Here is a 24,392-nt window from a genome sequence, read left to right as displayed (position 1 = left end):
TGAGAAGACTCTTCAGCATAGTCCAATTGCTTCTTTGGCTGCAGCTCCTACTACATAGAGTCTTTTCCTTACAAAGTGACTGACACTCCCCTCCTGGGATAGAGCCTTCCTTGACTAAAGGAATCAGTGACTTCTGTTCTCTGCTCATTGAGTACCATTCAGTACCTTACTGAATGTTTAACCTTGTGAGGGTGGTAGCCAGATGCTCTTCCTTTTTTTTGGCCACACTAGCTTGTGGTATCTCAATTCCCCAACCAGGGATTGAACTCAGACCACAGTAATGAAAACCCAGAATCCTAACTGCTAGGCCATTAGGGAACTCCCAGATGGTTGTCTTTGGGTCCTCGTTACTGTGCGGGCTTTTCTCTAGCTGTGGCTCGTGGGGGTGACTCTGTCTCAGTGGGCAAGCTTCTCATTGCTGTGGCTTCTCGTTGCTGAGCATGGGCTCTAGGACTTAAGAGCTTCCATAGTTGTGGCTCCCAGGCTGTAGAGCCCAGGCTCAGTAGTTGTGGCTCATGGGGCTTAGTTGCCCCAAGGCATGTGGAATCCTCCCAGACCAAAGATTGAACCCACATCTCCTGCATTGGCAGGCAGATTCTTTGCCACTGAGCCACCAGGGAAGCCCCCAGATAGTTTTCTGATAAAGGATCACAATGCAGTGTTTATACAGGTGAGGCTAAGCCTGTAGCAGTTCCGTAAGGTGAAGACGAGGACGAACAGGTTACAGGCCCAACCATCGGCACTGCTGAATCTCCCTGACAGTTGCTAGATCTAGGCCAAGGGTCAGCTCCCTCAGGGACATCAATGTATGTCCAAGGCTTGTGGTGGTGTACCAGACCCGATAGCTCAACTGCTGTAACTCTCCTTACAACAAGGAACGTCCAGGGAATTCCCATCCAGGGAATCCTCTTCCATTTCTTCCTGTTCCCCTCAAACATCCTACTCTGGTCTTTGTTTCTTGGCATCTCTCATGCTCCCTTGCCTACCAATTCACTTAGCATCTGAAATTCTGAGTAATCACAAAAGCCACCATTTACTGACAGTTTTTTAAGTACCAGGCACAGAATGGAGGTAATTGAAGCTTAGAGATGTTACATAAATCTGTCCAATATCACAAAAATGTTAAAGTATAGATCAGTGTGTCTGTAGAAATAGAATTTGAGCCACATTGGTAATTAATCATTTTCTATTAGCCAAATTGAAAGAGAAAATAAACAGGTGAAATTAATTTTACCAATATTTTTTAAGTTAACTCAATATATCCTAAGTGTCTATTAACATATAAATTGATAAAGAAGATGTGGTATGTATATATATATATATATATATATACACACACACACACACACACATACACACACACACACACACAATGGAATATTACTCAGCCATAAAAGAGAATGGAATTTTTCCTTTTAAAACAACATGAATGGACCTCAAGTGTATTATGCTTAGTGAAATAAGTCAGACAGAGAAAGACAAATACTGTATGATATCATTTATATGTGGAATCTAAAAAATATTAATACAACAAACTACTGAATTTAACAAAGAAGAAGCAGACTCATAGAGAACAAACTAGTAGTTAGCAGTGAGGAGACAGAGGGGAGAGGAGCAATTTAGGAACAGGAGATTAAGAGGTATAAGCTGCTAAATCACTTCAGTTGTGTCCGACTCTGTGCGACCCCACAGACGGCAGCCAACCAGGCTCCCCTGTCCCTGGGATTCTCCAGGCAAGAACACTGGAGTGGGTTGCCATTTCCTTCTCCAATGCATGAAAGTGAAAAGTGAAAGGGAAAGCTACTATGTACAAAATAAGCTAAAAGGATATATCATGCAACACAGGGCATACAGCCAACATTTTATAATAACTATAAATAGAGTATAACCGTTAAAAATTGTGAATCATTATATTGTATACCTGTAACAGCGATCAATGCAAAGAAATAGAGGAAAACAACAGAATGGGAAAGACTAGAGATCTCTTCAAGAAAATTAGAGATACCAAGGGAACATTTCATGCAAAGATGGGCTCAATAAAGGACAGAAATGGTATGGACCTAACAGAAGCAGAAGATATTAAGAAGAGGTGGCAAGAATACACAGAAGAACTGTACAAAAAAGATCTTCATGACCAAGATAATCACGATGATGTGATCACTCACCTAGAGCCAGACATCCTGGAATGTGAAGTCAAGTTGGCCTTAGAAAGTATCACTATGAACAAAGCTAGGGGAGGTGATGTGCCGGGGTCCAGCCCCAGTGGAGTCGGGGGTTTCGAACGGGAGACGGCATCGGCGATCAGGAAACAACAGCTTATTTAAATGTTAATTAAAGATATAAAGAGTGGTTAAATAAGGATAGCTCAGTGAGAAAATTTAGTGGAGAAAAGAGGCTGAATAATTCAGCCAAAAGGTGAGAGAAAGAACGACATGGGGAGACCAAGTTTCGGTGAACAAGGCCCGCACTTTATTTTCCAAAGTAGTTTTTATACCTTAAGTTATGCATAAAAGATAATGGGGGAAGGGGTAGAGTCAGCAGTAAGGCAGGCTTTCTTCCTGCAAACTTATCATATGTAAAGGTTTAGGTGATTTACATCATCTTCTGGCCCGGAGGCCTGTTAACATTTTAAGACCCTTTCTTCAGAAAACTTATTTTTCTCTAAAGGTGATTAGTCAGGCGCCACCCTCCAAAAGCATTAGATAAAGTTGCATTCTTATAGGGCAAAGGTGTGGTGGGCTATAACAAGAAAAAGAATTAACTCAAGGGTCCAAGGTTACAAACATTAAAGCTACTACTTACACCAATTATATTAATCAATACACTGCCAGGGACACAGTAGGTAAGGGATATGGAGACTTAGCAGCAAACATTGGCCCAACAAGTGAAAAACCCTTCACCAATACAATTTCTAATCAATCTTTTAACTGCTCAAAGGAATCTGTATTTAGACAGTTCAGAACATCTTATGCCTCTCACAGTTGGGAGGCTCTAAACAATCACATGTGGCCAGAAGAACCTATTCAGGAGAGAGATGGTGGTTGGGGACAGCCCTCCGTAAAGTCAGAGGTGTAGGTGAGAGCACAAAGCAGTAAAGTAGGCAGACTCTGGTTTTGGGGTAGATGCTCGAGAATATCCAGGGGGACTCCTGAGGCTCGATCCCACCTTTGCATATGCCAAGCCTTCTTCATGACCTTTGCCACGGGTGTAGTTCCTCATGCTGGCTCCCGGCATCTCCCCCCTTTTTATTTCTTAAAACAGCCAGATGCAGCTCAGTCGCGAGCCTCTGAATGTTCTGCCAAAGAATCCTTCAAAGATGTCACGCATATCCACCGGTAATCAGCGTGGCATGACAGAGCCATTTTCACTTTTAAAGCCTATAACTCAGTCCCAATATGCATTATTGCCTCCTCCAAGGCATCTACCCTCATCTCCAACTTTCTATCTATAGCTTCCTGTGTTGCTAGAGTTAGCAAAACATTTTTAGACATGGTATCAACATATTGGGCAGTATGCACTTGTTGAGTCAATGATATTGCTGCTGTAGTAACAGAAGTAATTGCTGCTATTAAAGCTGATATTCCTAAAATAAGTAGGCCCACAAACCGTCGCGATCACATTAAATCTTGTAGTTGTTATAACACAGCGAGACCATAATTAACATATCAATAAGTGGTTACATCATAAGATAAGGTGGACATTGTAACACTACAAAGGAGCAAACATTATATTGAGGGTTTAAACAAGATGAGAGCATGCATTGTTCACAAGTCACTACATTGGGTCCACCAGTGAAAGTCATACGTACATTAAGTTTTCCAGAATCGTTGGTAAAGAGAAAAACATAAGGAGAGGGTAGACAAGCCAAAACAGAATAAGTAGAATTATTTTCTGGTTGGAGTTCGTGCTGCAGAAGCCCTGTCGGTCTCGCGGAGATCTCGATGTTTATCTTGCCTCCCCTGCTGGCGGGCACCGCCCCTGCTCCCTCGCTGAACCAGCCTGGGGCTCAGCTACAGCCAAGCCAGCGCAGAGAGATGCTGGCAGGGCTACCGGCTGTGAGCACTGTGCACTGGGCCCTGGCACCCAGGCTGGTCCGGCCGGCGGCTCCCAACGGGCGGCTGTTCTGTGCTGCGGCTGCAGGGGCAGAGGAGTGCCCCTCCTCTTTTGTGATGGAAGCAATGGGGGAACCGGATGTCTGGGGGACTGCAACATGGCGAATCAGCCTGTCCAGGATCCAAATTGGAGAATCTGCATCCTGTGGAAAAATACAAGCACATCCTCAACCGCTAGTTAATAATGGGTCAGGACCCTTCCATTGTCCTGAGAGGAGGTCCTTCCATTTGACTAATCATTTTGCATTCAATTGCTCCGGGCACCAATGGCGAAGCATTGCAGTAGTTCCAGCTGAATCAGTATTTAAAATATTTATTACGAAAAGAGCATGTTGCGAGATTTGATGGGGAGAACTATACTTAAACTCCCCTTCTTTTAATTTTCAAATGTGACCTACCTTCAAAAAGCCTGTCCGGGTGCCACTTGCCAGGGTCCAGCCCGGGTAGAGTCAGGGGTTTCGAAGGGGAGACAGCATCGGCGATCAAAAAACAACAGCTTATTTAAATGTTAATTAAAGATATAAAGAGTGGTTAAATAAAGATAAATCAGTGAAAAAATTTAGTGGAGAAAAGAGGCTGAATAATTCAGCCAAAAGGTGAGAGAAAGAACGACATGGGGAGACCAAGTTTTGGTGAACAAGGCCCGCACTTTATTTTCCAAAGTAGTTTTTATACCTTAAGTTATGCATAAAAGATAATGGGGGAAGGGGTAGAGTCAGCAGTAAGGCAGGCTTTCTTCCTGCAAACTTATCATATGTAAAAGTTTAGGTGATTTACATCATCTTCTGGCCCGGAGGCCTGTTAACATTTTAAGACCCTTTCTTCAGAAAACTTATTTTTCTCTAAAGGTGATTAGTCAGGCGCCACCCTCCAAAAGCATTAGATAAAGTTGCATTCTTATAGGGCAAAGGTGTGGTGGGCTATAACAAGAAAAAGAATTAACTCAAGGGTCCAAGGTTACAAACATTAAAGCTACTACTTACACCAATTATATTAATCAATACACTGCCAGGGACACAGTAGGTAAGGGATATGGAGACTTAGCAGCAAACATTGGCCCAACAAGTGAAAAACCCTTCACCAATACAATTTCTAATCAATCTTTTAACTGCTCAAAGGAATCTGTATTTAGACAGTTCAGAACATCTTATGCCTCTCACAGTTGGGAGGCTCTAAACAATCACATGTGGCCAGAAGAACCTATTCAGGAGAGAGATGGTGGTCGGGGACAGCCCCCCGTAAAGTCAGAGGTGTAGGTGAGAGCACAAAGCAGTAAAGTAGGCAGACTCTGGTTTTGGGGGTAGATGCTCGAGAATATCCAGGGGGACTTCTGAGGCTCCATCCCGCCTTTGTGTATGCCGAGCCTCCTTCCTCATGACTTTTGCCACGGGCGGAGTTCTTCACACTGGCTCCCGGCTGTGATGGAATTCCAGTTGAGCTATTTCAAATCCTGAAAGATGATGCTGTGAAAGTGCTGCACTCAACATGCCAGCAAATTTGGAAAACTCAGCAGTGGCCACAGGACTGGAAAAGGTCAGTTTTCATTCCAACTCCAAAGAAAGGCAATGCCAAAGAATGCTCAAACTATTGCACAGTTGCACTCATCTCACATGCTAGTAAAGTAATGCTCAAAATTCTCCAAGCCAGGCTTCAGCAATATGTGAACTGTGAACTTCCAGAAGTTCAAGCTGGTTTTAGAAAAGGCAGAGGAACCAGAGATCAAATTGCCAACATCCGCTGGATCATCGAAAAAGCAAGAGAGTTCCAGAAAAACATCTATTTCTGCTTTCTTGACTATGCCAAAGCCTTTGACTGTGTAGATCACAATAAACTGTGGAAAATTCTGAAAGAGATGGGAATACCAGACCACCTGACCTGCCTCTTGAGAAACCTATATGCAGGTCAGGAAGCAACAGTTAGAACTGGACATGGAACAACAGACTGGTTCCAAATAGGAAAAGGAGTACGTCAAGGCTGTATATTGTCACCCTGCTTATTTAACTTATATACAGAGTACATCATGAGAAACGCTGGGCTGGAAGAAGAACAAGCTGGAATCAAGATTGCCGGGAGAAATATCAATAACCTCAGATATGCAGATGACACCACCCTTATGGCAGAAAGTGAAGAGGAACTAAAGAGCCTTTTGATGAAAGTGAAAGTGGAGAGTGAAACAGTTGGCTTAAAGCTCAACATGCAGAAAACGAAGATCATGACATCTGGTCCCATAACTTCATGGCAAATAGATGGGGAAACAGTGGAAACAGTGTCAGACTTTATTTTTTGGGCTCCAAAATCATTGCAGATGGTGATTGCAGCCATGAAATTAAAAGACGCTTACTCCTTGGAAGGAAAGTTATGACCAACCTAGATAGCATATTCAAAAGCAGAGACATTACTTTGCCAACAAAGGTCCATCTAGTCAAGACTGTGGTTTTTCCAGTGGTCATGTATGGATGTGAGAGTTGGACTGTGAAGAAAGTTGAGCACTGAAGAATTGATGTTTTTGAACTGTGGTGTTGGAGAAGACTCTTGAGAGTCCTTTGGACTGCAAGGAGATCCAGCCAGTCCATTCTAAAGGAGATCAGTCCTGGGTGTTCTTTGGAAGGAATAATACTAAAGCTGAAACTCCAGTACTTTAGCCACCTCATGTGAAGAGTTGACTCATTGGAAAAGACTCTGATGCTGGGAGGGATTCGGGGCAGGAGGAGAAGGGGATGTCAGAGGATGAGATGGCTAGATGGCATCACCAACTCGATGGACGTGAGTTTGAGTGAACTCCGGGAGTTGGTGATGGACAGGGAGGCCTGGCATGCTGCAATTCATGGAGTCCAAAGTGTCAGACACGACTGAGCAACTGAACTGAACATATAATATTGTACATCAATTATAATTCAATAAAAAATAAAGCACTTGGGACTTCCCTGGTGGTCCAGTGGTTAGGAATCTGAGCTTTCACTTCAGGAGGTATGGGTTTGATCCCTGATTGAGGAACTAAGATCTGGCATGTGGTACAGCATGGCCAAAAGTATAAATAAATAAAGCAAATTACAAATTTTTTTAAAAAAAGAAAAAGATTAAAAATATTATTTCAATTTTACATATTGATGAATATATAAAATTACTAAAGTGATATTTACAGTCTCTCTCTCATAATAAGTCTTTTAAATCTGGCATGTTTTAGATCTCACCTCAGTTGGATGAGCCACATTTCACATGTTCAACAGCTGCTTGTGGTCAGTGGCTACTATACTGGACAATGATCATATATATCAACAGGGACTTCTCTGGTGGTCCAGTGGTTAGGACTTCTAGTTTCCAATTCAGGGGATGCAGGTGTGATCCTGGGTTCAAATACTAAGATCCCACATGCCGAGGGGTAACTACTGAGCCCCCACACTCTAGATCCCATGCTCCGCAACAAGAGAAGCCTGAGCACTGCAGTGGAGAAATCCCCACATCCCACAGCTAGAGAAAGCCCACTTGCCCCAAGGAAAATCCAGTGTAGCCAAAAAATTTAATAATAATTTTAAAAAGAAAGAAAGGATAGATCAAAGATACTGATCCACCTCTGCTTGGCTTCATTGTTGCCTTTCTAAGAATGATGAGGAGTTGGGTACCACATTTTAGGTGAAAGCAGGCTGTTACTATCCATCAAAATTCAGGTGTGTGCATGCTAAGTCATTTCAGTCGTGTGTGACTCTTTGCAGATCATGGACTGTAGCCCATCAGGCTCCTCTGTCCATGGGATTCTTCAGGCAAGAATACTAGAATGGGTTGCCATGCCCTCCTCCAGGGGATATTCCGACCCAGCGATGGAACCTGCATCTCTTTATGTCTCCTGCACTGGCAGATGGGTCCCTTACCACTAGCACCACCTGGGAAGCTAGAATAAAGGATCTTCAAATGCTGCTGCTGCTGCTGCTGCTGCTAAGTCGCTTCAGTCGTGTCCTACTCTGTGCGACCCCATAGACGGCAGTCCACCAGGCTCCCCCGTCCCTGGGATTCTCCAGGCAAGAACACTGAAGTGGGTTGCCATTGCCTTCTCCAATGCATGAAAGTGAAAAGTGAAAGTGAAGTCGCTCAGTCGTGTCTGACTCTTAGTGACCCCATAGACGGCAGTCCACCAGGCTCCCCCGTCCCTGGGATTCTCCAGGCAAGAACACTGAAGTGGGTTGCCATTGCCTTCTCCAATGCATGAAAGTGAAAAGTGAAAGTGAAGTCGATCAGTCGTGTCTGACTCTTAGTGACCCCATAGACTACAGCCCACCAGGCTCCTCCGTCCATGGGGTTTTCCAGGGAAGAGTACTGGAGTGGGGTGCCATTGCCTTCTCCGCTTCAAATGCTATGGAGGTCCAAAGTTTATTAAGCTCTTTAAAAAAAGTTTGTCAAAAAAAAAAAAGAAGCATTTGTCAAGAGAAGCTACCATTTCCCTCTTGGAACTGTTACTTCTGGGGTGGGACAGGAATGTTTATTTCCTTCTGAACAGGTCTGTTATTGTTTTTCTGTCTTGATAAACACCATTTGGGAAGGGTGGATTTTCTCTGGCCTGCAGCCAGGTCAGTGGAAAAATCCTTTGCCCTGGGCCCCCTCTCTGGTCCATAGGGCAGTCATCTGCTCATTTCTGTTGGGGTTCCCTAACCCTCGAGGTGGCCCCCGAAGGGCAGTGCAGGACGGTTGAACTCTAGAATAGGAGAGTTGGTGACCCAGCATTTCCTGATTTGAGCAGTGGGCAGCTCTTTGTTCCAGGCTGTGCTAGGTACATGGTGTAAGCTTTTCTTTTACTCCATACCACCACCCTCTGAGGTCAGGATCAGTACCTGCAAAGACCAGAGATATGAAGAGGTTCACTCAGGGTCTGCAGCTTCTGACACCAGAGCCCAGGATCACAGTATTTCAGACTTTGGGGGTTTTAGTGCTTTCTGCACTAAAACAACTTGGGAACAAGGGTTGTCCAGTAAGCAATGTTCATATCTGCGTTCTGTTTCCACATGAACAAGGTCTGACAGAGTGCTTAGGGCTGATTTTATTCTTTAACAATTGGGGATCAGATACTGAGGACATTATAAAAACGTTTTTTTAAAAAAAGTGAGGGACTTCTTTAGCCCTGCAGTGGTTGACTCTTCGCTTTACTGCAGGGGGCGCGGGTTCGAGCCCTGTTGGGAAACTAAGGGCCTGTATGCTGCGTGTGCGACCCCCCAAAAAATAATAAAAAATTTTAAAAAGGAGACGGCTGCCTTTTTACATCCGGAAACCAAGGAGGGCTGCCTGATCTTTTCTTGTTTCTAAGTGAGAAGAAATGTGGTGCCCGGGAACCCTGTCGCTTTAAGCCTAAGCCCCGGCTCCGGAGGAGACTGGGAGGGCAGCGCAGGGTGCCCGCCTACCTGGAGAACCTGAGCGAGGTGTGGCCGGAGCCGCTGGGATGCGAGGTTGGCGGGGGCGGGCTGAAAGTTGGACAAGCAGGAAGTGAACCGACGGCCGCCTGGGAGGAAACCGAGTAGTCAACGAGTTCAGCTGCCGGCAGGCCCGAGCTGCTTGGAAACATGGTGAGAGAGCTGGAAACGAAGAAGGGGCCGGGGATTACCCAAGGAAAGTTGGTTGGCAAAGTCGAAGGGCTGGGCCAGCGGCTGCCAGAGAAGTTTCTTCTTTGACAGCTTGGCTGCAAATAGGTCTGAGCTGCCTGGGTGGGTGTTCCTGCTCCTTCTCTGCTCCCTCCCTCTCCTGACCCCTGAGCTGATCTGGAGTGGGCTTTGGTGCTTCGGGTGGCTGGAACCTAATTCATCTCCTTCTCCAGCCGCTGCCGGCCGGCGGGTTTTGTGACATTCCTGGGCTGTGCCTGTGCGGTTCCGAAGGCAGAGCCCAGCCTATCGGCTGGAATCCCCCTCTACTTCTCACTTTATCCCTGTACAGAAACCCAAAGAATTTGTCTCTCTACTGAGTCCAAGGAATCTACCACCCCGGGGGAAGAGAGCTGAGGGTTTGTAAAAGACTCAGAAATTGGTTCTCTGCGACAGTTTCGACCCCCACCCCTGATCTGTTTCTGGAAGTCGAGTGGGTCAGGGAGGGAGGAGCTTAACAGTGTTTTCCCCTCCCTGTTCAAAAACCTTATCCTGAAGCCTGGGGACGAGGCTACAGCCTGGGAGGACTTGCCCTCCATTTCCCCCAACGCCAAGGCTGTCTGTTTTTTTTTTATACTTGCCTGAGTAGGCCATGGCCTGGTGCTTGCGCGTGGTGCCAAGTGGTGGGGAAAGCAGAAGTTTGTGGCCCAACTGTTCTCTCTCCTGGGGCCTTGTGAGGGACTTGGAGCCTGGTTGCCACAGCTATCAGGCTGCCCAGGAGGCTGGAGCAGTTCTCCAGCCACTGTCTGAGAGAGAGGGTGGGCTTGGTGAGGGTGGTCCGTGCCCAGCACAGGCATTTTTAATGAGGACCTGTGGGACCTGGGAATTTCTTACATAGAGGTGGAGCTGTGCATTGGGAAGTACTGGCTCAGCTGTCTCCTCTTACCCTCTCTGAGGAACAAGGAAGCAGTGGAGAGGGGTTTGGTGGTTGCTTCTTGTTCTGTCAAGGGCCCTGAGAATCCACAAAGAAGTTGGGTCCTGTCTGTCTCCTAACATGGATGGCTTTCACCATCTGGGGCTTATAAAGGCATTTGGTTTTGATTACCCGAGTTCTACAGAAAAACATTTTCTTTGCAAACAGTTCAAGCATTGCAAAAAGCTAAAGTCCACCTCAGGCCTCCCCCTCCTCTGGCCTCTGAGTCTGGATCTCAGTCCCTCCAACTCTTGGCCTAATTAACCCTTTGTGTGGCTGCCCAGGAGGCCAGTGGTGGAGGAGGAGATGACCGTGTGCGGAACCTCAGGGATGAAGTGGAAGGGGTCAAGAATATCATGACTCAGAATGTGGAGCGGATCCTGGCCCGGGGAGAGAACCTGGACCACCTTCGCAACAAGACAGAGGATCTGGAAGCCACAGTGAGATGACAGGGAGCCCCTCACCCTACCCCCCGGGGAGCCCCCCCACCCCCACCCCGCACTCACTCCCAGGGGATGAGAGGAAAAGGGGGAAGGAAGATTACTGGGGGTGTGGTGATCATGGTGGCAGAGTGAAGGAGGGAAGTCTGTCTTTTCATGTGTGCTGGGAATTGACGTGAGCTGAGGCCCCACTTCTGATACTGCTGTACTCCACTGATTGGAATTGGGTTTAATGACAGATTTGGGGGTGCGGGGGTGGATCCATGGAGGCATTTTCTGAGACGGATGGCTCAGTCTGCCTGTGCTTTCTTAGGTTTCTCTCCTATGAAACTGACTTTCCTTTTGAAGGCTGCCCTTGACTCTCATTTGGATCTGGCCATCCCAGGGCAAAAATATTGGCCCCAGAACATCCTCTTAGGGCCGTTGGCCTTCCCCAAGGTTTTTAGGCAGGCGGTGAAAAACTGTTAGAGTCTTGCTGAGCCGGCTTTAAAAAGAAGCTGGGAAGAGCAGTAAAAATCTTTAATCCCAGGCTCTTCTGCTAGCTGAAGGCTAGAATAATATCTCCTACACATCTGGCTAGATATTCTCCTGTCTCTCCAGCTAGAGGCCAAAGCCAGCTGCTCAGGGAAGGAGTGACTCTAATGTTCAGCAGACAGCTGGAGCCTAAGATTCCATGTCCACAGGGAGAGACTGACATGGCTTTTGGAGTCCTGCGTGTAATCTTGAGTATTGCTCATTTAACTTCTGGAGACTTAATGTTTCTGTCCTCAGCCTGATCTGGCGAGCAGGGCCCAAGAAAACAATTTTTGCAACTCATGCTGGGAGAAGGAAGGACACTTACCCTTAACTCCAGCCCCTGTACTGCCCTGACCCCTTCCTCTGGCTTCAGCAGTCCTCATGGGGCCAGAAGCCATAGAACCAGGAAGATATGTCCCCCTGGAGCCTGCACCCCCTCAGCCCGATTGTCTGCCCTCCTAAGGGCAGGTTGTGCTGCCCTTGTCACAAGCCTGGGTAGAAGCACGTGTCAAAAGCCCAGTGTGGAGGGCAGGGCAGGGGTGAGAAAAGAAGGGGGAGGGCAGGGGACCACGAATTCTAAATTTGAACTTGGCCCACCAGATGGTTCTGAAGGTACATTTGTCAAGATAGGAGGACATAAGCTGTCTTACTTAGCAATCTGTTACCTCCACTTAGCACTTCAATATTTAGATGGACGGCATGTGGGTCTCTGTCTGCCTTATCCCCAACAGTCAGAGCACTTCAAGACGACGTCACAGAAGGTGGCTCGGAAGTTCTGGTGGAAGAACGTGAAGATGATTGTCCTCATCTGTGTGATTGTTTTTATCATCATCCTCTTCATCGTGCTTTTTGCCACTGGCGCCATCCCAACTTAGGGAACCCCTCCCTCCCTGCCCTCCTCCTCAGCCGCCATCTTCCCTGGTGCATGCCAAGGGGGACCCTGTCTCCTGTCCTTCTTCACGTGGAATGCTGCTCGATCCTGCCGCCCCGCACTCTGAAGCCCCCTGTCTGCCCCAGGGAACACCTTGGTCCCCAGAAAGAAAGAGCTGGACTGTGGCTGCATTTCAGGGGTCCTCAGAGTTGGTTGGAGAGACCCAGAGGGCCTAGCACATGGCTGGAAAACTGATGGAACTGAGGGTGGCCAGTGGGCAATAAAGACCTTTCGGTATCCCTATGCGTGTGAGGTCCTTTCTCCCTTTCCACTGTGCCTTTGGCCCTTCTATTTCATTTCTCCCCAGGACACTTTCTGGCAGAACTCTCCCATTGGAGGCCCAAGCTGTTGGAGGGGTAGAGAGCATAGGATTGGAGAAGAAAGATGGAAACTCTGTTTGTTTTTTATCGCCCCTCATTCCATCATGGGTCTCAAGAGCAGGAATTTTCTGGAACTCTTGGAGTATGGAAAATTCAAGGCCTTCCCAGCATTTTAGGGTGGTATATAAAACTCCTAAGTGTCCTCTCTGCATCTTGCCATTGTCTTTCATTCTTTTTCTTTTTTTTGTAAATTTTTGGCTGTGCTGGGTCTTCATTGCTGAGTGGGCTTTTCTCTAGTTGTGGCAAGCAAGGGCTATGCTATAGTTGCGGTGTGCGGGTTTCTCATTGCAGTGGCTTCTCTTGTTGTGGAGCATGGGCTCTAGGGCCTTTGGGTTTCAGTAGTTGCGGCTCCTGGGCTCTAGAGCACAGGCTCGATAGTTGTGACACACAAGCTTTGTTGTTCTGTGGCATGTGGGATCTTCCTGGATCAGGGATTGAGCCCGTGTCTCCAGCATTAGCAGGTGGATTCTTTACCACCAAGCCACCCGGGAAGCCCCTTGCCATTTTTAAAAATTACTTTTTGCTGGAAATGTTAGCTGAGACATGCAGTGTTCCTAGGCAGAGCATTTAGAAATCTAAATCCTCCCCTCCTCCCACCCTCCTACCCCACTATCATCGGCATTTCTCTTCCATGGCCCTGTTGTAGTCTGGAAGGGAGGGGTGGGGGAGGGTAGAGGAACTAAATTGCTCTTCCTTCTCCTGTGGTTCTGCAAGTTCTATTTGTCTTTTGTCTGCCACTGTCCTTCTGGAATTTAGCAGAGCCTCTGGGTCTTAGCAGTCCTGAGGGGGTGAGCATCTCTCACCGTGTCGTGTCGCGTGGCTGGATACAGTCAGTGTCACAGGACAGGGCCTGTGGCTTTCCTTCCCCTCCTGGACAATGGCCCTCTCTGTCTTTGGGCCTCCCTCCTCCCCACCAGGTCCCACCATCACTGTTACTCTCTCCAGTGCCCAGTGCATCTTGGTTTGGGGGGAGGGTTCTTGTCATCTCTGCCCTGTTTGGGGGAAGAAGTCTGGAAGGGGCGGGGTTGGGAGACAGGATTGGGGACTAGTACTGGCCAATCCAGTTCTAGAAGCATGCTCTGAAAACTAGGAAGGGAGGAAAGCACCGAAGAGCCCGTGGGGGGGCAGTCTTGGTCACCATCATGTCCATCCTCTCCCTTCTCGGTCCACTCCTAGACTCAAGGTCCAAGCAACTGGGGTGAGTGGGACCTAGACCTTCCAGGGTGAGGGTGGGGTCTGCTCACAGGGGCCTCAACCTGGGAGAGGGAAGTCAACACCCCCTTCCTCAAGAGGGGCCACATTTGAGACGTTGGGTTGGTATGAGGCCAGGTAGAGAACTGGTTGGTGTTGGCTTCTGTGCAGCAGTTAAAGGAGAGGGTGAAGATGGACAGATTCAGCTCAGGAAGGCTCTGGACAGACAGACAAGCCAGCCTCCCTCATCTTCCAACTGAGGAAGCGCATCCCCTCAGGGCAGGGCTGCCATGGCCCATGCAGTGAAGGGGAAATAAAAAGCTAGGGCTAGCACCTTCCCCACTGGAGTCTGTCTTATTGAGGTGAAATTCACAAAACATACAATCAACCCTTTTCAAATGTACAATCTGAGCTTCCCTGGTGGTTCAGATGGTAAAGAATTTGCCTGCAATGCAGGAGACCTGGGTTTGATCAGTGGATCAGGAAGATCCCCTGGAGAAAGGAATGGCTAACCACTCTGGTGTTTTGGCCTGGAGAATCCCACAAAGGAGCTTGGTGAGCTACAGTCCATGGGGTCGAAAAGAATCAGACACAGACCGTACAACTATCACACACACAAATGTACTATCCAGTGTCAGGCAGTGCATTCATGATACTTATTGTGAATAAACTTTATTCAGTTTCAGAACTTTGGAGGGGTGGGGGTCGGTTTTTGGTTATGGGTGAGTTGCACTCACTAAGGTGGCAGGGACACTGGCCGGGCTCTTCTCTGCATCTCCAGTCCCCTAGCACAGCGCGGGACAATGGCGCTCCTTCGAGCGCCTGTTGAATGAACAAATGATGCCTGTCCAGGTGAACTCCAGGTGAACTCTTCTGCCTGATTTGGATGCAGTTCCAGAGAGGACCCGTTGAGCCCGCGTTCCCGAGCCCACTCCACTCTGACCATTTCATACACAGGACTCCTGAGGTGTGGATCTGACACCAGGCTGATTAGGTGGAGCCCCCACTTCACGATGCAGGGGAATCCTCCCAAGCCGGGCGCCGCCAGCCCCGCGAGAGGCGCTGTGCCCGGATCCCGGGAGCCATAGCCGGCAGCTTTCGATTTGACCCGGTCTCCGTTGCCGCTCAGAGGAGGCGCGCCCCCCGCCCTCTCCGGGCAGGCCCCGCCCCGCCCTCCGCTTCCTCCCGGGCCCCTGGCACTGCGGCCACTTGGGCAGAAGAGCTGGAGCGGGCGAGGCGGCTGCGGCGATGGTGAGGGCCCGGGGCAGGGCAGGGGACAGAGGGCGAGCGTGAGGGTGCGGGGCGGCAGTCCGAAGTCCAAGGGCGGGGGCGTCCTTCGCGACCCGCGCCCGTTCCCCGGCGAGGTGACGACGGCCGGCCGGGAGCCAGGACCCGTCCGGACCCTTCGCTCCCCGCGTGCATCCCGGGAGGGAAAGTACGGAGCTTGCCGGTCCTGGCTGCCCCGCGCCCAGTGAGTGAGCGGGACTTGCGGGAGCAGTTACGCATTGGCTTTCGGAGTGAGACTCCGTGCTGACGTCCTGGTGGCGGCCACTTACACGCTCTGTGACCCCGGGGCAAGTCACTTAGCCTCCCTGAACCTCTTTTTCCGCATGGTGAAGTGGGGTCAGAAGTACCTGCCTGGCTGGGTCCTTAGGAGGTTGAAGGAGATACAATGGCAGAGATCTGTCTGGCGCTCAGAACCTGCTCCTGAGAAGTGGTGGGTAATATGATGACCTCTGCAGCCCTTCCTGGGGCGGTGAGGAGCCAAGTCTGGCCCAGGAGTTGGAAACCTGAGCAGATGGGGTGGTAGAGGCCAGGCCAGTCCTGTGGCAGGGTGTTGGAGGGCAAACTCCTTCTCCTGGGGAAAGAGAAAGGAAGATGTTTACAATAAAATTTCCACGGAAGTTATTAGTGGGGCATAGCTTGACTCCCTTCTAAGCCTTACCTAAGGGACACATTCTTGAGTTGAGTCATCCCCTACTCTGTGCTGTAGACTCTGGCCTCTGTCCCTGCTTGTCATTTCCAAGGCAAAGGTGTCAGAAGCAGGTGGTGTCAGTCGCTTCTCCCCTTCTCTGGAACTCACAGGAAGTTGTGTCCAGCAGGAAGCAGGCTTAGTGCCTTAAAATTCTGCCATGCAGGGACTGCCCTGGTGGTCCAGCAGTTATGACTCTGACCTCCCAATGCAGGGGGCATAGATTTGATCCCTGGTCAAGGAACTAAGATCCTTGCATGGTGCAGCCAAAAAAAAAAAAAAGATCCTGCCATGGAGAAGCAGCAGAGGTGTGATGGATGTGGTCTGGCTGGGGGTTGAGATGCCAAGATGGCCTCATCTCCAGGGAACTGGAGACAGGAAGAGGAAGCCGGGCAGGAAGGTAGCAATGAGCTCTAAAGCTGGGCCAGGAAACCGAGGGAGGCCTGGAGAATGGGACAGAGCCTGGAGCCCGTTTCCCAGCATGCAGAGCAAGGAATCAGGCAGGGTTAGGATGGGCTTGCAGCTGGCCCTTAGCACTTGGTGAGAAGAGGAAACTCCTGAAGTGAAGGCTGAGGATGGGATCATTTATTGGGGAGTACTGGAAAACTCTGGGACTCTCACAGGTTCATCTCAGGCAAGTAGTGGATCTGAGCCTGAGACTTGATCTTTCTCCCAACCATCTCCTGGCCCCTTCCCTTCTGTGTTTTCTCTCACTCCTGCCCCTTTGTCCACCCTCGCACTTTCCCTTTCTTCTTCCCATCTGATCCTTCCCTACCTGGTCCTTCTTCCTTTCCCTTCTTCTCCTTTTTTTTTTCTTTAATGTTTATTTATTTATTTTTTGCTGCTCTGGGTCTTTGTTGCTGTGCTCAGGCTTTTCTCTAACTGGGGAAAGCAGGGGCTACTCTCTAGTTGTGGTGCACAGGCTTCTCATTGTGGTGGCTTCTCTTGTTGCGGAGCATGGGCTCTAGGGTGTGTGGGGTTCAGTAGTTGGGGTGCATGGGCTTGTTTGCTCTGAGGCATGAGGAATCCTCCCAGAGCAGGGACTGAATCCGTGTCTCAACCACTGGACCACCAGGGAGGTCCTTTTCTTTTCTTTGCTGATTCATTCAGTTAATAAGTGTTTCTTGGGCATTTCCCTTGCTAGTCATGGTGAACCAGTACAGGGAATAATAGAGTAGGAATGAAATAGTGATGGGAAAGGTAGAAACTGAGTGGGGAATGACTTGATTCATTCATCTTGTAGATGGTCCTCACTTATGCACTGTGCAAACAGTTCGGGTTTTTGAGCCACGGGCCTTCCTCATTTGCACATAAATTGAGTTGGCAGCATCAAAGGGAGAAGGCAATGGCACCCCACTCCAGTACTGTTGCCCGGAAAATCCCATGAATGGAGGAGCCTGGTAGGCTGCAGTCCACGGTGTCGCTAAGAGTCAGACACGACTGAGCGACTTCACTTTCACTTTCCACTTTCATGGATTGGAGAAGGAAATGGCAACCCACTCCAGTGTTCTTGCCTGGAGAATCCCATGGACGGAGAAGCCTGGTAGGCTGCAGTCCATGGGGTCGCACAGAGTCGGACACGACTGAAGTGACTTAGCAGCAGCAGTGGCAGCAGCATCAAAAGGTCTGATGTGTCTTTAGCCAGTCAGCTAAAGCATTTGACCTCCCTTTACCACCATCCAGTTTAACACAACGGTTAAGAATGTGATCCTTGGAGTCTAAGTCGGTTCAACTCCCAGATCTTCTATTCACTGACTCTGTGACCTTGGATGAGTGATTTAACCCCTCTGAGCTTCGGTTTCTTATAAAACTGGGATAGGGTTACTTTTCTCAGTGTTATGTTGTGAGGCTTTAACGAGATAAAGTGAGCAGTCAGCTAGCAGCTCAGTGCTTAGCTCAGAGTATGTGCCCATTGATTGGGAGCTGTTATTACTGTCAAGATGTAAAACCTTCTCAACAGCCTGCAATGCCTGATGGAAATGCACTAGATGTAAGTTATCAAAGGCCCATGTCAAGTTCTATATATAGGTTAGAAACAATTATGTGAACAAGTTGGCCATAGGGAAGAGCTTGCTTGGCTGTGTATTTTGTAAAAAGATTTGAGTTTTATTAAAAAAAATTTTTTTAGATTCATTTATTTATTATTTTATTATTTATTAAAAAATTTTTTTTGAGCATGGTGGGTCTTTGTTGCTTCACGCAGGCTACTCTCTAGTTGCGGCATGTGGGCTTCTCATTGCAGTGGCTTCTCTAGGCGTGTGGGCTTCGGTAGTTGCGGCAAAGAGGATTTATTAACCACAAGTATTGTGTGGTTCCTGGGATCTGACAGCTAAAAAAAAAAAAAACTAGGGAAAATTGGGCTATAGCAATATATGAAGTGTTAGTCCCTCAGCTGTGTCTGACTCCTTGAGACCCTATGGACTAAATCCCACCAGGCTCCTCTGTCATGGAATTCTTCAGGTAAGAATAGTGGAGTGGGTTGCCATTCCCTTCTCCAGGTGACCTTATAACAATAATAATGGCTGTTATTTATTGAGCATTCAGGAATTGTTCTAGGCATTTTATTTCTAATACATCACATGCCTTAGCTAATGTGGGAAATGTTATTGTTACCACTTTATAGATGAGGAAGGGAGGGTCAGAAAGGTCATGTCCCCAGTCGCTCAGCTGTTGAGCAGCAGAGGCAGGGTTTGAAGATGCTGGCGGCTATAATGCAGGGTGCAGCTCTTAAGCTCTGAGCTCAGGTGTGAACTGACCCAGGAAGGAGTTGATACCCCAGGTCACTGCCTGGGTGGGTCTCTCTAAGGATGACAACCGTGACAGCTGGCCTAGGGTTTCGTAAGCACTAACCAAGAAAAAGGGCAGACAGGAACGTTTGAACGGGAGGTTTTTTGAGAGCTTTGTTTTTCCAAGGAACCAGCTGTTTCTGGCCGGAAAAACCTGAGGGGAGATTTGAGAAATGAAGGAGGCATATTCTGCACACAGGAAAACGGTCTGTCAATTTCCTTTGTAACTACTACCCTCTGTCCCTCAACCCCACCCTGCCCGCCACTCTTGGAGGTGCCTCTCACACTTCCTTCCTTTCTCTCTCACCCTCCCTCTCTCTCCTTCCACCCTCCCCCAGCCTCCAGACATCTCCACATACCCTTGCTGATGGCACTTCTACATGCCTTCCAGTGGCTTCTGGCCTGAGTTATCTCACTTTCGTCCGTGCCAGTCTACCACCAACACAGAAATTCTCCTCCAGGCTCAGAAACCTACACTAGTTCTTGGTCCATCCATTTCTCCCTTTGGGAGAGCATCCTTGTTTTTTTTTTTTTTTGGCTACCTCACTCTGCATGTGAAATCCTAGTTCCCAGACCAGGAATCAAACCTGTGTCCCCTGCAGTGGAAGCGTCAAGTCTTAACCACTAAACCAGCAGGGAAGTCCCACTTCTTCTTGACTTTTTGGTGCTTTCTCAGGCCCCACCCTGCCCCTCCACCCTTACCTCTGTCTGGAGTATGTTTCTGTCTGCGTGTGGCAGGAGTGTCCAAGCTCCACCTTATCTGGTCCATCTCGGTTCTCAGGAATCACTTGTCTGTCGGCAACTCCAACACTCTCTATTTGTATCTCATGGTGTGAAGTCATCACTCTCCTCTGATTGTACCATATACATCTCTTTCCCCCAGCCTATAGCCATCTTTTCAAGAACAGCCCCAACTCATTCAAAAATATTTTCCTTGCATCCACTGTATGCCAAGTGTTATGCTGAGTTCTGTGTGGCAGGAAGCCTGCCCTCTGGTCTCTTATCTCCTTTTAAATCCCGCAGTTCTTTATTTTAATCACTGCCGGCAGAGACTCATGCATATAGTGTCCTTTCTGCTCTGCTTGAGAGACGCCAAGGAGGCCCAGAGACTTGAACCTTGGGCCTGTGTGTTCCCTGGAGTGAATGTGTTCTTTCAGGCCTGAGCCCATCTAGGCTCCAGACAGGCCTGACTTTGCCACTGGGGGATGGAGAGTGCAGCTTACAGTGGGAGGCACAGCCAGCTCTCCAGAAGAATGTGACCCAACATCACCCCACGCTGGAGAATAAGATAACAACAGCTGTAGCATTTAGAATAGGAAAAAAAATGACGTGCAGCATTCCAGTTTCTAGCAGTGGTTCTCTCTCTCTCTCTTTTTTTTTTAATAGTTTTTATTTATTCATTTATTTTTCTTTTGGCTGCACTGGGTCTTCGTTGCTGTGTGTGGGCTTTCTCTAGTTGCCAAGAGTTGGGGCTACTCTTGAGTTGTGCTGTGTGGGCTTTTCATTGCAGTGGCTTGTCTTATTGCGGAGCACAGGCTCTAGGGCACATGGGCTTCAGTACTTATGGCTCATGGGCTCTAGAGCGCAGGCTCAGGAGTTGCCCCGGGGCATATGGGATCTTCTTGGACCAGGGATTGAACTCGTGTCTGCTGCATCAGCAGTCAGATCCTTTACCAGTGAACCACAAGGGAAGCCCTGGTTCTCATTTTTGAATCCTTCCCAGGTTTTTGCCTTGGACTATTTGAATGTAGGCATGCCTTGGACCATTTGAATGTGAGAGATTCCAAGTAACGGAGTGTAAGTCGCTCAACTGTGTCCGACTCTTTGCGACCCCATGGACTGTACAGTCCATGGAATTCTCCAGGCCAGAATACTGGAGTGGGTAACCATTCCCTTCTCCAGGGGATCTTCCCAACCCAGGGATCGAACCCAGGTCTCCTGCATTGCAGGCAGATTCTTTACCAGCTGAGCCACAGGGGAAGCCCAAGTAACGGAGACTTGCTGATTATTCATATAGTCGTAATAATAGTGGTGATGGTGGTTGACTCAGGAAAAGATAGAGATGAGTACAACTTCTCAGCTTTCTTCATGATATTTCCTCATTCCCCAACTATGGCTTCCCCCAGTCCGAATGTACCCTTCTATTGTGGTTTGCTGGCCCCCCTTTCGAAACAGGCTGCTTTTCTAGCTCATGAGTAAATATTGACCTACTTGGGTTTCAGATGCCTGCCCCCTAGAAACTCCTGCTGGGTTAGAGAAATACACTGGGATAACAAACTTGAGCATCAGAGTTGCATTTGGATAAGTTATAATTGGCCCACTCACTGACTCCCTGTGATGGTCAGCATTGTGCGCTGGCCTCCTGGGTCCCCAGGCTGGTGGCAGACAAAGGCAGGACACTGGCCCCTGCCCTCCACGTAGGAGCTTGTGGTCCAGTTGGGGAGAGAGGACTCATATACTGGGAATGCTTGGAGGTTATGTGCAAGGCAGCTGCGAGGATCCTGTATGGGGATTCTGAGTAGGAGGTGGCCCTCTGTGACCACCAGATCCCTTTCCTTTTTCTGGTTTTAAGTGGAATTCAGTCAAATGCTGAAATGTCTGCTGCAGACAATGGGCAATATAGTCTGGCAGGAGTGTGAGCTTGGCCCGTGCTCTGTGGGGAGGAGATGAGAACAGGGTTGGGCTCTGGGGGACTGGGCTGGGAGAGGAGGGAGTTGCTGTGGTTTGTTAATCCGCTGGGATTCATCTCCTCCTGGCAGCGTGTCTCTGGACTCCAGCCTCCTGCCATGGGTCTCTGCCGGTGCATGTATCTGAAGCCGACTTTCTTCCTTGCTTGTGACCCATGCTTTCTTCCTCTTCCTGACCTCTCCCCCAGCTTGGACCCTGCATCTCCCTTCCCAGTCCTCTGAAATGAACCGGGTTCTTTTGTCAGATGAGGCTGCTGCCCAGGCTGGGAAATCCAAGAGCTGAATCCCAGAGAAGACCTCGGCTATAGCTGAAAAGCTGGAGGCCAGAGACCAGGAAGGCCAAGGCTCCCAGGCAGACAGGGAGTCAACTCTGAGCATTGATGCGGAGCAGGGTCAGGCCAGGAGGCAGAACTGGCCTGACCAGTCAGAGGCTAGGGAAGGGAGGAAGGGAGATCTAATCTGAGTGTGTGTCTATGGGGTTAGGCAGAGGCTATATGAGATGTGGTGGTCCAAAATGACCTCTCTAGCTCTGTGGGCTGGATCTCCTCCCTGTCTGGCTATGGCCAAGTAGCTCAGTTGCTTGTTCTTCGGCACCTCTTTAGGCCAGTGGGAAATCCCAAGGCAGGTGCACACTGAGTTGAGGCCATCCTAGAACAGGTGGGGCTTCCCTGATGGCTCAGACAGTAAAGAATCTGCCAGCAGTACAGGAGACTCAGGTTCAATCCCTGGGTGGGGAAGATCCCCTAGAGAAGAGAATGGCAACCCATTCCAGTATTCTTGCCCGGAGAATTCCATGGACAGAGGAGCCTGGCGGTCTGTAGTCCACGGGGTCACAAAGAGTCAGACACGACTGATTGACTTTCACTTCACTTCACTTCAAACACGTGAGCCGAGTGTCTGCTTTGTGGGAGGGTGGGCAGGTCCTGAGAAGGTCTCATCCTGGGGCACCTTAGACGAAGCTGAGATGCTGGAAGTCAAGGCTGACCTAGAACCTGCCTTCTTGGGCATTGTAGGGGGGAACCAAAGGTGAGCCATACACCCCAAGAGACCAGCCCTTCATTCAGCACATATCAGACCCTTATGTGAATAATGCTGTTATAATGCTGTTCCCCTTACTCATACACTGCGCGCGCACGCGCGCGCGCACACACACACACACACACTGGGGGCAAGGAGGCCTCTGGGTCTCATGGCCAAATGAGGGCCACGTGGGGGCATCACGTAGCCCTGACCTTGGGCTTGGTGCCCAGGCAGGGAAAGAGTTGGAGCGATGCCAGCGGCAGGCGGATGAGGTGACAGAAATCATGCTCAACAACTTCGACAAGGTCCTGGAGCGTGACGGGAAGCTGGCGGAGCTGGAGCAGCGTTCAGACCAACTCCTGGACATGGTGTGAGGCCTGGGGAAGCAGAGAGGGAGAGGGAGAGGCTAGGAGGGACCCTCGGAGGGAGCACTCAGACTGTGTCCAGGGCTCTCCCGGCCATGGGTGGGGCCTGACGCTTACCCAAAGGCCAGTGTGGGTTTCTTGAGGGCCCCCTAGCCCAGCTGGCAATGGGTGGGGAGGCCTCATGAAGGATGAAGGCCTTGGTTTGAAGCTGTGGATCATCCTAAAAGGTTGAAGACTGGCATTGTTAACTGGGAGTGAACCCTCAGGGCTGTGAGTCAAGGACTACACCAGTGTCTAGACCAGGAGTCAGGCTGGGAGGGTCCCGAGACAGGCTTTGTGGAGAAAGGGAGCTGACAGGTTGGGGAGGCTGAGCAAGGAGATAAGGAGACCCCTTGTGGGGATGGGGTTGGTAGGAGGTGGTCTGGGGCTCTGGGGAAACCCCTAACTCCCACCCTGTGTCTGGGGGGTATCTGCAGAGCTCAGCCTTCAGCAAGACAACCAAGACTCTGGCTCAGAAGAAGCGCTGGGAGAATGCCCGGTGCCGGATCTACATGGGACTGGCAGTGGGCATTGCCCTGCTCATCCTCCTGATTGTGTTGCTGGTCATCTTTCTCCCACAAAGCAGCAAGGGCAGCAGCGCCCCACAGGTCCAGGATGCAGGCCCTGCCTCGGGGCCTGGGGAATGACCCAGCAGGGCCTGGAAAAGAGGCTGAAGAGCCACACTGGCCACTTCTGGTCTTCAGAGAACCCTGGAGTTTGCTCCCCTCTGAGCCACCCCAGTGAACATGGAGGGCAGCCTCAATGTGTGCACCTTGGTTACTTCCTATCATACCACAGACTGGCCCTTGAGGGCAACCTGCTGCACTGGCCATGCCAAGCCAGCCCCACCTGGAGCTTAGTAAAAACCACTGTTTGTGTAAAAACTGGTGTATGTGTGTGTGTGTTTGAGGGCTTCCCAGGTGGTGCGGTAAAGAGCCCGCCAGCCAATGCAGGAGACAAAAGAGATGCGGGTTTGATCCCAGGGTTGGGAAGAATCCCTGGAGGAGGGCACAGCAACCCACTCCAGTATTCTTGCCTGGAGAATCTCATGGACAGAGGAGTCTGGCGGGCTACAGTCCATGGGGTCACAGAGTCTGACATGACTGAAGCGACTTAGATGTGTGTGTTTGAAGATCCTCAGATTGGTTCATCCTGCTCTGCCTCCACCCCCATGGCTACTTAGAAAACAGAAAGTTCCAAAGGACTTCAGCCCTGGGAGGTGACATCTTCTCCCTTCCTCATTGATCCAATCTTACAGACAGATCCCTCTAGGGTGCAGGTGTAAAGATATAACAGCCCCCAAACCAGAACCTTCAACTGGTGCCCTCTAAGTCTGTCTTCCTAAGGATGAAATCTGTTATTCTTCTGAGTTTGGGGCTCTTCAGAGGACCCATAGGATGACAAAGAGGAAGGCACTCCCAT

General features: G+C 49.3%; 2 protein-coding genes and 1 long non-coding RNA gene across 3 annotated transcripts; 2 read left to right on the top strand and 1 right to left on the bottom strand.

Annotated features, from left to right (window-relative positions):
* Window positions 1-2,446: 2,446 nt before the first annotated feature.
* LOC132346588 (uncharacterized) lies at window positions 2,447-9,584 on the bottom strand. The gene is made up of 2 exons (XR_009496459.1): window positions 9,497-9,584; window positions 2,447-4,255 (listed from the first exon to the last, which is right to left on the bottom strand). It is a non-coding gene; the product is annotated as an uncharacterized lncRNA (long non-coding RNA).
* Window positions 9,585-9,596: 12 nt separating this feature from the next.
* On the top strand, window positions 9,597-12,771 carry VAMP8 (vesicle associated membrane protein 8). The gene is given in 3 exon segments (NM_001034290.2): window positions 9,597-9,658; window positions 10,928-11,083; window positions 12,331-12,771. Coding segments are annotated over 3 exon segments (303 nt in total). The 5' UTR covers window positions 9,597-9,655; the 3' UTR covers window positions 12,475-12,771.
* Window positions 12,772-15,307: 2,536 nt separating this feature from the next.
* On the top strand, window positions 15,308-23,854 carry VAMP5 (vesicle associated membrane protein 5). Its single transcript, NM_001046476.1, is given in 3 exon segments — window positions 15,308-15,352; window positions 22,797-22,934; window positions 23,408-23,854. Coding segments are annotated over 3 exon segments (351 nt in total). The 5' UTR covers window positions 15,308-15,349; the 3' UTR covers window positions 23,618-23,854.
* Window positions 23,855-24,392: the final 538 nt, after the last annotated feature.

The sequence above is a fragment of the Bos taurus genome, chromosome 11 (genome assembly GCF_002263795.3).
Source record: "Bos taurus isolate L1 Dominette 01449 registration number 42190680 breed Hereford chromosome 11, ARS-UCD2.0, whole genome shotgun sequence".
NCBI lineage: Eukaryota > Metazoa > Chordata > Mammalia > Artiodactyla > Bovidae > Bos > Bos taurus.
This window is presented reverse-complemented; position numbering and strand designations above follow the sequence as displayed.